Source organism: Passer montanus, unplaced genomic scaffold (assembly GCF_014805655.1).
Source record: "Passer montanus isolate IOZ18808 unplaced genomic scaffold, ASM1480565v1 scaffold244, whole genome shotgun sequence".
In the NCBI taxonomy this organism is placed as follows: domain Eukaryota; kingdom Metazoa; phylum Chordata; class Aves; order Passeriformes; family Passeridae; genus Passer; species Passer montanus.
In genome coordinates this window covers 124530-137719 of record NW_024367082.1, presented here as the reverse complement: position 1 = coordinate 137719, position 13190 = coordinate 124530, and the positions used below count along the sequence as shown (strand labels likewise).

At 55.8% G+C, this 13190-nt stretch overlaps 1 protein-coding gene across 1 annotated transcript in view; it reads right to left on the bottom strand.

The window, feature by feature from the left end:
- Positions 1-754: 754 nt before the first annotated feature.
- SCRIB (scribble planar cell polarity protein) overlaps positions 755-13190 on the bottom strand; it is a 112885-nt gene continuing 100449 nt past the window's right edge. Inside the window, exons 41-46 of the mRNA XM_039711259.1 lie at positions 11709-11873; positions 10869-11008; positions 10145-10182; positions 8585-8659; positions 5898-5949; positions 755-2943 (exon numbers count right to left, since the gene is read on the bottom strand). Coding sequence (XP_039567193.1) covers positions 2783-2943; positions 5898-5949; positions 8585-8659; positions 10145-10182; positions 10869-11008; positions 11709-11873 — 631 coding nt within the window. The 3' untranslated portion in view covers positions 755-2782. The remainder of the gene's footprint in view (positions 2944-5897; positions 5950-8584; positions 8660-10144; positions 10183-10868; positions 11009-11708; positions 11874-13190) is intronic.

Sequence of the window (13190 nt, the reverse complement as noted above, 5' to 3'; positions counted from 1 at the left end):
TGCTCAGGGCTGTCAGCTGCAAGAGTTTCTTGCAAACCTTGCAGCCCAGCAAGGCTCTGCTCTTTTCCTGTGCCACCTTGCAGATCGTTCTCCCCTTGTATTGAACTGGGTTATTTCTGTTCCTGTTTATATATAAATAATAGAATCATAGCATGGTTGGGCTTGGAAGGGGTCTTACAGACCATCTAGTTCCAACCCTACATGAATCATGCCTAAATAAATATCCCTAAATAAACACAATTCCCATTGATGATGTTTCTGTGTTCACTTTTGTCTGAAGGGGTAAATTATTTCCCATTACCTAATCAGGGTTCCCTCTCCTGAGACTGCTCCTCCTTCCCTGGGGTGGCACAGCACGGTGCCCAGACTCGGGAAAACCTGACTGAGCTACAGGAAGTGGGGCTGGTTTTTACCAGAACAAACTATTTTTAAAAACTTTAATAATATAAACAAAATAGTGTTGGAGCTTTTTTGTTTTCGTTTTTTTGTTTGTTTTTTTAACACAGCCAAATAAGGAAAGCCAAGAAACTGAAGATCTTGCTGGTATCACTGTGTTTTATGTTGTTTTTTCTTTCCCATCCCTAATATTGATATTCTCAGCTGGCAGTAACTGGGGTGTGCATTGATTCCTGCTCCCCAAAGCAGGAACACCAGGAGCATCTTTGCTGGATCATGCAGTGAGTAACAACCACCAGCAGAGCACTGATGCTCAAACTGCAGACTTGACACAGGGCAAACCACTGTGACTAAAGGCTCTAAAATGTAAAGTAAACTTTATTATCCTTGAACCACAAAATAGATTTCTTTGGTTGTACAAATTTCACTAGTTACAGTCTTGATGCGCTAATTTTCCCTCGGAGTCTCTTGGGAGAGAACGGGAGAGAATCCAGAGCCTGGCACCAGGTACCGCACAGGGAAAGGAGAGAAGAATCACAAGTTAGTCACCAAAACCCAGCCAGGATTGTTTCCAAAACTGCTCTTGTTAAAAAGCAAATGCTAAAATTAGATTTAAAAAGGAAAAGCTCAAATTGCTGATGATGGAGGCAGCTGCAGCTGCAGTGTGAGATTATCAGAGTTCCCCTTCACAAGTCTGTAAAATCAAAACATACAGAGTCAGTTAAAATGATCCGCTGGATTTTGGCATGAAAGGAGAGGCTCAACTAAAAAACTGCACCCAAAAAACTGCATCCAGCTCTTTCCTTCAGCAAATGTACAAGCAGATGTGCCTGTCAGTGCCCAGCCACTGCGAGGCTCAAGGTCCAACCCTGGTCTTACTGGGGAGTCAGAGAGCACCAATGGAAGGGAACGGGATTGTGCCGAGCTCGGACCTTCCTCACGGTGAGAGGCAGTGATAAAAAGAAAAAGAAAAGGGTTGTTTTCCCTCACTAGTGGCAGCAGAGGCTGATGGCAGAGTTGGGAGCAGCAGCTGTGACCTCCACATCTGCAGAGCTCACACGATTCAGAACCTGCTCACAGCCCTTGTTCCACTTGTGGAAACCAAGGCTCACACCCCCACTCATTTCTCATTTTCCTTTTTCCCTCTTGTGTGGGCAAACGTGCATTTTCCCCATCCTCCACGGGAAGGGGCCTGAAGCCAATGAGCTGGCAAAGTGGAACTGTGTGGTTATTGCAAGGCACAGGCCAGCCCCATTCTGCTCCGTGGTGCTCCTGGTGCTCCCTGCCAGCCCACACCACACCAGGCACCCCGTGACATCCCTGCCCACCCTACAGCCAGCGTGGGCACTGTGGACTCCCCACCAGCATCTCCATGTGCAGGATCCTGTAACTCCCAACGTGACCCCAGCAACTCCACGTTCTACCCATCCCCAGTTCCTGAACTCTACCCACTAAGGTACCTGCTGTCACACCTGCCGTGTCCTGCCCCCTGTGCTGCTCCCACTGCTGTCACACACCCCTGCACCCCTGCTCTGGCTGTGGGCCCCGTCCCATTCCTCCCCAGCTGACCAGTTCAGCCCCAGTGCCCCAGGACAGACTCCTCCACTCGTGTGCTCTGGAGTGGCTCCCACTGTGGTGACACAGGGGGACGCGCCCATCCAGGGAGGGAGCTGTCCCAGGACAGCACAAAGCCCCAGCAGGAGCAGTGTCCCACCAGGGCAGAGGCAGGTGGCAGAGAGCTGGCTCTGTTTTCCTTGAGCACAGAGTGCCAGTGGCAGAGGGAGGCACTTTGCTGGAATTCTGGTGGTTTTTGTTTTCTTTTTTTCCTTCTTTTTGCCTCCAAGCTTCCCATTCCCAAACACTCCCAAAGGGAAGTGAGGTGACACAGTGCAGGAGCTGGGAGGAGATGCTTTTTGGCAAAAGACTGGAAACTAAATAGGAGTAAAGGCAGGCTGGACCTTCCTCCTGATTCCCACCAGAGGAGAAGCTCCTTTTAACCACTACAAAACCCAAGCTGAGGCAGTAACAGCTGGAGCCCAACACACTCTCACACTCCTACATTCTCCCTGTCCTACGCTTCCCCACACACAATATTTACAGGCTAAAAAGCTGCCCACTGTCCTGGCCACCCTTCCTCTCCATCTGCCAGCAGTCAGTCCAGTGTTGTCCCAGTTTTGGGATGTGCCCCAGTGCACTGTTGGGTGAGAGACGAGGGCGGTTCACAGCCCCAGAGGAGTCAGTTGGCCACAGAGCTCACGGGGAGCTCAGTCCCATCCAGAGTCTGTAGGCAGGGGCAGCCTGCTGCTGTCCCTGGAGCTCCCGAAGGGCTGTGCCAGGCCAGTCCACTGCCCAGGCTGTGCCAGGCCAGTCCATTGCCCAGGGTCACCTATGTGGGGACAGCGGTCTCCAGGCTGCGCCGGCTGTGCCGGAGCTTCCGCTTGCTGCTGTACAGGGCCATGTCCTCCAGGGCTGAGGGAGCTGCTGCCGATGGATCCCCTGCTCCCAGTGTGTCCTCCTCCTCTGGCTGCCCGTCCTGCTCCCGGGGAACTGCAACGACAAGAGGAGTTTGGATATGAGGACAAGTCCTGGTTAAGTCAGGTGAGATCCTGAGAGGAAACCCTTCCCTGTGAGCTGGTGAGGCACACGCTGCCCGGAGGAGCTGTGGCTCGCAGCAGCTGGGTCTGATGGAAGGTGTCCCTGCTCAGGCAGGGGTGGAACTGGGTGGTCTGAAAAGTCCCTTTCCAGCCAAACCATGCTGTGATTCTGGCAGCACACAGCTGGCACAGTTAATGCAGATGTTAAGGCTATCATAGGATGACAGAATGGTTTGTGTAGGGAAGAACCTCAAAGCTCATCCCATCCCACCCCTGCCACAGGCAGGGACACCTTCCACTGTCCCAGGTTGCTCCAAGCCCTGTCCAACCTGGTCTAGAAGACTTTCAGGGAGTGTTCCAGGGTATTCCCAGGTGCTGGATTTGGGACAGCACTGGTCTCAATCACTCCCAGTAACCCCCTGGTGACCCACAGCTCATGTAGGGAGCACTGAGGGTACTGGGAAGGAAGAGCCACGTGTGAGGAGACACCTGCCTGTAACACCCTTTGTTCATGGAACATGACTGGAGTGCAAGCTGCATGAACATCAAGTGTCCTGAAATGCTTCTGCTCTCCAGAGCAGGGACCCACCCTGGCCTGGGTCTGCAGGGGCTGAGGGGTCCCTCTGTCACAGAGGGGGAGGAGAGTCTGGGTCACAGAAAGAAGGCTTTAAACTCAGGGGCACCACAGAGACATGGTGGGACAGCTGCTGTGCCTCAGGGGCTGGATGGGAGGATCCAGACCCTCAGGGAAGGACAGGGGCAATCAGGTGAGGGTCACCCCTGTGCCATGCTCATCTGGATGCAGGGAGCTGCTCTGAGGAGCTGACCAGAGCTCACAGGTCAGGACTGCAGGGACAGGTGACATCCTGAGGATGAGAAAAAACAGGAACTACTGAAGGAAAGCACAGGCATTGCCACTGGTATGAATCCAGAGATTCCAGTTTTGTGTTGGCATTTTGGTGGGAAAGAACCTGTGAAATGCAAGTCTGGAGAAGAACAGGATGGATGCAAGTCCTTGGAGGAGTGATGTGGCTAAAAAAGGCTGGACAGGGATAAATTAAAGCCACAGAAGGGCAGAGAGATTGAAATTAAAGCCACAAGATGGCAGAGAGCACCTGTTTGGTTCCTGAGTGACAGAGCTGCAGAGTTCATTAGCCAACAGCAATTAGGGCAGGCGCAGGATGGGGAGGCACCGTTCCTGTGGCAGCCCACACCAGAGAGCCCAGGTGGGCAAGGAGCACAGGGAAAAAGCAGCTCCTCACATCCCATAGGCAGATTTCCAGTAGCAGGAGCAGCACACAGTCATCAGGGGAGCTTCTGCAACCTGAGGGTTACAGGATTGAGGAGCAAAAGTCTCCAGGTGATCTGGAGAAGTCATGCCACAACAAAGGGAACATTGCTTGGTTCCACCTGAACTGCTGCTCTGCACTTCAGCAACTCCACGGCCTCATGGAAACCTTGGAATAAAGGTTTTAAATTTAAGAGATGATGACCATGAAGTCAGACCAGGGAATGGAAGGAGCCGTTTCTGCATGGGCAAGAGGACGACGGTGTGCTGGGAAGAGTGAGATGCCAACACTTTCCTGCAGTTGGATTTCTTCAGAGTTCCTGTTGTAATGATCTGCTAGCACAAAGTTTCAGAATTGCTGTGAGTCAAAAAGCCATAACTCCATGATCCAGGACAATTCTGATTATGCTGGCTGGAATGCTGCACTGCCTGGGAGAGTGAGATGGGATGGGGGGCTCTGAAAAAGCCAGGAGAGCTTGTTCCCATGCCAGGAGAGCTGACTGGCATCCTCACCTCCATCCCTTCCAGATGGTGTGGGAAAAACCTGCTTCTTGTTTGTGTGCCCCACACACAGCACAGCTGATTTAAGCATTACTTCAGGACTGAGGGCTGGGTCTCTCCATGAGCACCACATTTTCTTTCTGGTTTTCATCCCATCTGAGGGCCCCACAGGGCAGGAACAGGCAACAGTGAGCTCTGGGTGCCCTAAGCAGCAGCTGCTATTCCCCAGACCTTCCCTGAGCTCTCAGTTCCTGCCCTGCCTGAACAAACAACCTCAGGAGAATAACCCAGAGCTTAGAGGATGACTCTGAGAGATGAAGAACAGATCCTGTTCTCAGGAAAGTAAGTTTGTGTAGAGTCCTGCAGCAGAACCTCCTGGAAACAGCTCAGCCATGGGTCAGCTGTCTGGGATGCAGCCTTGACTCAGAGGAATTTGTCAAGATAAAAGGAAGTGTTTTGTTTTTTAAATAAAGGGGTGAAACATGCAAAAAAAAAGGGTAGAAGCAAACCAGCATGCACCAGCTGTTAGAGGCTACACAGCAGGCAGGCTCTGCCCAGCCCCTGGAACCAGCTGGGTGAGTCTCAGCTGTCTGTTACAGTGGGACAGGCAGACACAGCCCAGCTGGACAGCCCACAGGTCCAGCTGCACACCTTTAACTCCTGCTGACTGAGGTGGCACGGCCCACGAATGCACCTGGGATGAATTTACCTGCACCAGTCCCTGTGCCAGCAAAAGGGGCACGAGGCAGACCCTGCATGGACATCATGCACCTGCAGCAGGTGGCAGAGGCCAAAACCTCCCTGCCACATCCTACTGCCACTCCAGGACACAAACTGGAGAAAAACAGGCATGCTTGTAACACAGCACACTGGGAAGATTAGTCATCACTGAAAATGATGCAAATATGCAAATATCCTACCCAAAATGAACGCGGTGAGCGCGGAGTTGTCATTCTAGAACAGACAAAACATGGCATGGCTTCAAGCAACAGAAGGTGAGCTCCTCAGGGTGGATCCACCAGGCAGGGGGACCCTCCAGACCCAGAGCAGGGAGTGAGCAGAGCCTGTCCCAGTGCCTGGGCCTGGCCTGGGCCTGGCCTGGGCTGAGCTGGGCTTACCTGAGTTACTCCGGTCATCGCCGTATCTGAGGTCATCAGCTGCATCAGGGGACTGGAAGGGAAATGAGATCATTCACACCTCTAACACCTGAGCCCAGGGCTTCCCCAGCCCCCTCCCACACCCCAGGGAGGGGAAGGGACTGGCACTGCCCAGAGGGGACACTGCTCAGTAGGGACACTGCCACAGAGGGGACATGGGAACAGAGGGGACACTGTCACAGAGGGACACTGCTCAGGAGGGACACTGCCACAGAGGGGACATGGGAACAGAGGGGACACTGTCACAGAGGGACACTGCTCAGGAGGGACACTGCCCAGAGGGGACACGGGCACAGAGGGGACACGGGCACAGAGGGGACATGGGCACAGAGGGGACAGGGGCACACAGGGGACTGGCACTGCCCAGAGGGCACACAGGCACAGAGGGGACACAGCCCAGAGGGGACACTGCCACACAGAGAACATGGGCACAGAGGGGACAGGGGCACAGAGGGGACACTGCCACAGAGGGACACTGCCACAGAGACTCCAGCAGCTGCCCAGAGGGGACACTGCCACACAGAGAACATGGGCACAGACAGGACACTGTCACAGAGGGGACACTGCCCAGAGGGGACACTGCTCAGTAGGGACACTGCCACAGAGGGAACATGGGAACAGAGGGGACACTGCCACAGAGGGGACACGGGCACAGAGGGGACTGGCACTGCCCAGAGGGGACACTGCCACACAGAGAACATGGGCACAGACAGGACACTGTCACAGAGGGGACACTGCCACAGAGGGACACTGCTCAGTAGGGACACTGGCACAGAGGGGACATGGGCACAGAGGGGACACTGCCCAGAGTGGACACTGCCCAGAGGGGACACGGGCACAGAGGGGACACAGGCACAGAGGGGACACTGCCACACAGAGAACATGGGCACAGAGGGGACAGGGGCACACAGGGGACTGGCACTGCCCAGAGGGCACACAGGCACAGAGGGGACACAGCCCAGAGGGGACACTGCCACACAGAGAACATGGGCACAGACAGGACACTGTCACAGAGGGGACACTGCCACACAGGGACACTGCCACAGAGGGCACACAGGCACAGAGGGGACACTGCCCAGAGGGGACACTGCCACACAGAGAACATGGGCACAGAGGGGACAGGGGCACAGAGGGGACACTGCCACAGAGGGACACTGCCACAGAGACTCCAGCAGGAATCTCTCGTGCCTGGGTCAAGCACCCTGGCCTGGCCTGTGTGCAGGAAGGAGAGGAAGAAACACAAAAGGCACAAAGTGTAGAGAGTGAAGAAAAAAGGCTGTGAGCTGAAAGAGGGGAGATTTGTGTTGGATGTGAGACAGAAATCCTTGCCCATGGGTGGGCAGCCCTGGCACAGGTGCCCAGAGCAGCTGTGGCTGCCCCTGGATCCCTGGCAGTGCCCAAGGCCAGGCTGGATGGGGCTGGGAGCAGCCTGGGACAGGGAAGGTGTCCCTGCCATGGCAGGGGTGGGATGGGATGGGATTTAAGGTCTCTCCCTGCCCAAACCATCCCAGGATTCTGTGAACTATTGCGCCCACAGACACTGCCTGAGGGTTTGGAGGAGCAGCCTCCTTTGGAGGCACCTTCCCAGCTGCATGCAGACCCAGTGCTGTACCTGGGGAAATTTGGGTGGTCTGGAGCTGCCACAGGGCTCAAGCAGCCAGTCCCCAACTCGCCTGGGACAGAACTAGAGAGGGGCACCTCCCAAAGGAAGGCACCCCAGGAGAATGAGGAACCACTTCCAGGAGCAGAACAGCACCACAAGGGGCAGGTGCCAGTGAAGAACAGACACCAAATAAAGCAAAAGTGCCTGAGAATCCTCACCCTGCAGCTCTGCCACAGCCAGCCTGTCTGCAGTGACACACCTTTGTGTCCCCACAGTGAGGTGAAGCCCAGTGTGGCAGTGCTTGCTGGCTCTCCACACACAGAATCTGCTTCATGCTCTGTATACAGAACTAAAAAAACACCCAAAACCCTTCAGACACAGGGTATCTGCTCAATTCAGCTGTCACAAATGCTGTCAGGGACTGACTGACCCAGGCAGTTACAGCTCCCAGACCTACAAGATTGGTTCCAGTGGCCTCCAGAACAGGGGCCAGGGGCCAGGATCACCTCCAGAGCTGGCAATCCATGACAAAACAGCTTAAACCAGCCCATTTGAGGAAGGAGAAGCACCTCACCATGGCTTTCACTCTCAGAAGCAGGTGTTGACACCCCAGCTCACTGCCAGCAGAACTACAGCTTGAGAGCAGGCACCCCAGCTGCTCCTGGCCAGGACACCAGGCACAGCCCAGCTTGAACTTCACATCTGCTCCAGTTTGGCATTTGCTAGCCATCATTTCTGTAACTTTTTCTTCCCTTTTAGTTCTCATCTTTCACTTAAAAATATTTCAGGAGCCATTCTGGTGAAGACACAGATGTTTTCTATCTGCAAATCTTTTGTCATTAATTTTAAAACCATCTGGACCAACCTTTTCCTAACCCCTCTTGGCTGAAGCCTCCAACAAGCCCTGAGTTTTCAGCAGGACTGGTGTCCCTGCCCCTGCACAGGCACGGCCTCTGCAGAGGGCTCCCCCAGACCCCTCAGCCTCAGCTCCTCCACCAAACCAAGGCCTGAGCTATGCAGAGGTGGCTCAGCATGCAGTTTATACCTGGATTTCGTAAACAGGTTTGGAGGAAGGAATAGCAGCAAATTCCCGGTAGTCAAACTTCTTTTCAGACATTGACTAGAAGGGACAGCAGAAGGGAAGAAACAGAGAAGAGAGAGTGAGGGAGAGAACGGCTGGAGAGGCAGCAGCAAGCTGAGCAGTGCAAGCAGAGATCCCAGCAGAAGCAGAGGGACATCCTCAGGGAGAGGCAGGAGTGCCTGGACAGAACCTGGGACACCCCTGGGACAATGCTTTGGAGCTCTCCTGGTAGCAGGAGAGGTTTGAGCCACAGAGGAAACATCACTGCTCCAGTGAAATGCTGGTGCACACCAAGCCTGGTAGGAAAGCTGGTCTGGGGGGAAGTTCATGGCAAGATTTCTGATAGCCAGAGCAGAGTCAGAATTTCAGCCCAGGGCTGTTGTGGGGTGACCTGGCAGGACAAGGCTCCCTCTCTGCTGCTGCTCCTCCTGCTTTCCCTGGTCTGTCTCACCAGCTGCCAGAGCAGAGTCAGAATTTCAGCCCAGGGCTGTTGTGGGGTGACCTGGCAGGACAGGGCTCCCTCTCTGCTGCTTTCCCTGGTCTGTCTCACCAGCTCTTGCAGTGCTGTGCAACAATGGCCCATGGCATTTACCCAGGGCTAGGAAAAGGAAAATGCTGATTGCAGCTGCAGGTCTGCCTTGTGCTCTTGAGGAAACACAGGGCCAAAGCCCCTGAAGTGAAGTGAAAGGCTTTCAGAACTCAGGCAAAGGCTTTCAGAATTCAGACAAAGGCTTTCAGAACTCAAAGGCTTTCTGAACCAGGGAAAGGTCTTCTGAACTTGGGGAAAGGCCCTCTGAGCATGGATTGCAGTGCTGTGCAACAATGGCCCATGGCATTTACCCAGGGCTAGGAAAAGGAAAATGCTGATTGCAGCTGCAGGTCTGCCTTGTGCTCTTGAGGAAACACAGGGCCAAAGCCCCTGAAGTGAAAGGCTTTCAGAACTCAAAGGCTTTCAGAACCTCAGGAAAGGCTTTCTGAACCAGGGAAAGGCCCTCTGAGCATGGAGAAAGGCTTTCTGGACCTGATGGAAAACTTTCTGAACAGGGAGGTGAAGCATCACAGAAAGGGTGGCATCATAAAATAGGGGACAGAAAGCAGATGTCCCTGGGAGCTGCAATAAAGGAGTTTGGCCAAGTTCCATCCATGGACCCCTCACCCTCCCCTGCACCACGTAGCCAGGCCTGGCTCAAGGACTAAGTGCCCTCTGAGCATGGAGAAAGGCTTTCTGGACCTGATGGAAAACTTTCTGAACAGGGAGGTGAAGCATCACAGAAAGGGTGGCATCATAAAATAGGGGACAGAAAGCAGATGTCCCTGGGAGCTGCAATAAAGGTGGGTGCCTCTGGCCAGGAGTTTGGCCAAATTCCATCCATGGACCCCTCACCCTTCCCTGCATCATGTAGCCAGGCCTGGCTCAAGGACTAAGCCTGGCTCAAGGGGACCCACAGCTCCCAGCACAGCTGAGCAACCAGGGAATGCCAGGATTCAGGAAAGGTGACAAAAGCAAGCAGGAGAACATCATACCAGCCTTCCTGGGGAAGTGACATTCCTGGGGCTGCAATCTGCAGGAGGGGACAGAAGAGCACAGTTAGTGACAGGCTGGCTGTGGGACAGCCACCCCCCAGCCACCAGCAGCATCAGAGTGGTGACACCACACTGAGGGCAGGCCCTGCCTTCTGCCCTCCCAAATAACACCTCTTCACTGCTTTCTCAGAAAATCAGCATGTGTTCCCACCCTGTTCCCTGGAACCTCAGCTCTGCCCCAGGTGCTGTCACATGTCCTACAGGTGAGCCCCATCCCTGTGCTGTCCCCACGTGCCCCCAAGGACCTTCCAGCTGGGTGCAAGGAGGGAATTGCCCCGAGAAGGAGGGAATTGCCCCCCAGAAGGAGGGAATTGCCCCCAGAAGGAGGGAACTGACCCCTAGAAGGAGGGAATTGCCCCCCAGAAGGAGGGAATTGCACCCTGCCCTGCCTGTCCCTCGAACCTCAGCTCTGCCCCAGGTGCTGTCACATGTTCTACAGGTGAGCCCCATCCCTGTGCTGTCCCCACATGCCCCCAAGGACCTTCCAGCTGGGTGCGAGGGAATTTCCCCCCAGAAGGAGGGAATTGCCCCAGCCCTGCCTGTCCCTGCAGGCAGCAGCAGCAGCTCTGTACCTTCCAGCCGGGTGGAAGGAGGGAATTGCCCCAGAAGGGGGGAATTGCCCCAGCCCTGCCCATCCCTGCAGGCAGCAGCAGCAGCTCTGTACCTTCCAGCGGCGTGGGCGACGGCGTGGGCGCGGGCGAGGGGGACTCTGCCAGCTGCTCCAGCGTGCTGCGCTTCTTCCCCTCCTTGGACTTGGCAATGACCATCTGGGCTTTGAGAGCATCCTGCTCCAGGGACTTCATCCTGCCTCAGGAACGGGGTGGGGAGGAGAGGCCGTCAGTGCTGGAGAGGGGACAGTGCCACGCGTGTGCGGCAGGGCAGGGACAGAGCCCTGGGCCGGGCACAGCCGGGTGGAACAAAGCCCCCCAGGGTCCCCAGGCAGGCAGGGGGACAGCTGGGCTGGCTGCCATCCCAAAACACACATGGGACCACATGTGCCAAACACACAGAGCCTGAAGCTATGGATCAACACACTGAGAAGCTGCGGGCAGCCCCAGAGTGCCACACAACAGGACAGTGACCTGAGCTGGGGACAAAACTGCAAGGATCACACGAGCAGGATCAGTCCTGGGGGCTTTACCCTCCTCTGGGCTCAGTGTGCTGCACCTTAACCCTTCTCAGCCTGCAGGAGATCATGAAGGCCAGGCTGGATGGGGCCCTGAGCAGCCTGCTCTAGTGGAAGGTGTCCCTGCCTGTGGCAGGGGGTGGAACTGGATGATCTCTAAGGTACCTTCCAACCCCACTGGGACTCTGTGACACAGCTGTGGAAAAGTGGGTCCAGGTGTCTGTTCCTTCCTGCCCATCAGACAGCCCCAGCATCCCCCCTTGTTCTCTGGGCAGTGGGCAGCAGGGACCACCCCCACGTCCTCCTGCCCCAGGAGGCCCCAGAGGGGCACGGGGACACAGACAGGAGCATGCAGCTGTGGGGAGGGGCAGTGCACACCTGGATTGGCCTCCTGAGCCAGGCACTCTCGAGGCGTGGCTCTGCACTGGGCTAGCCATCTGAGCTGGCCTGGCCCCGGGAGCAGCAGCCCGCTGCCGGGACTGGTACAGCCTCCTGGCCAGGTCCTGCTCGTACTGCTTAACACTGTCTTCAAGAGCTGAGGATCTGAGGAGGAGCAGCAGGAGAAGGAACAGGAGAAGGAGGAGGAGGGAGAGATGACGGTGATGAACATTGCAGCAGACAAGAACAGGAAAAGAAAGAAACAGATACAGGAACGTACCCTGGGGAGGGGAAATACACACGGGGCAGCCTGGGCTACCCTGGTCCCAGATGTGACCCCACCCAACCCTGGCCACTGCTGAGGCAGCAGGAGCTCCTGGGGGCAGTCTGAGACTGCCCAGGAACATCAGCCTCCATCAGTCCCCACATCCAGGGCTGCCTTCCCCTGAGCTGAGAGGGAACAGGAACAGCTCCAGCTCCAGGGGAAAGGCTGTGGGGTGGTCAGAGGGTGTGTGAGTGTGGGTCAGGCTCTGGGCACACGTGGGACAGCCTCTCAGCTACACTGACCATGTGCTCCATGCACTTCAGCTGAACCAAGGAAAGGGGAACACGATGGCCAAGCACAGGACACACATTTTGTCCTGGGACCCTGAGGGTGAGCGTGTCCCTAAACCAGTGTGTGCCAAAATGCTCATGGGCCTGGCTGGCACCTGCCCCAGGGTGTGCCCCAGAGCCTCTGAACCTCCCTCTTCCCAGGGGACAAGGAATAGAGGGACAGGACACAGGGAATGGCTCCCACTGCCAGATGGCAGGGATGGATGGGATCTGGGGCAGGAATTGTTCCCTGTTCCCATGTGAGGGTGGTGAGGCCCTGGCACAGCTGTGGCTGCCCCTGGATCCCTGGCAGTGCCCAAAGCCAGGCTGGATGGGGCTGGGAGCAGCCTGGGACAGTGGGAGGTGTCCCTGCCATGTCAGGGGTGGAACCAGATGAGCCCTAAGGTCCCTTCCACCCCAAACTGTTCCATGACTCCATGACTGTGCCAGGGGCTGTGTGTGCCCAGAACCCGTGTGAAACATGGATCCCTGTGTCTGCAGAGAGCACGGGGGGTGCTGGGGGAAGGGGGCATCACACATCCTGGCAGGGCACTGATGGCACAGGGAGAGCAGGGAAAGCCCAAGGAGGTGCAGACTGAAGGGTCATGAGTGACAGCACAGAGCAGAGAACTGGAAAGAAGCAGAAGACAGGAGATTAGAAAGGGAGGAACAAACCCAGTGGGTTGGTGGGGCTGAGCCCCCTGAGTGGAGCAGTGCAGAACTTCCCCTGCAGCACAGGGACCTCTGGAGACAGGACCTGACCACATCCCTGTGCCCATTCCAGAGCTGGAAAGAGGGGCCCCGGATCCTCCTGGAGATCTGTGGCAGCAGGGAACATCCCTCCTTGTCTCACAGAAAGGAGCTTTGCAGTGACTGACTGATTCCTGC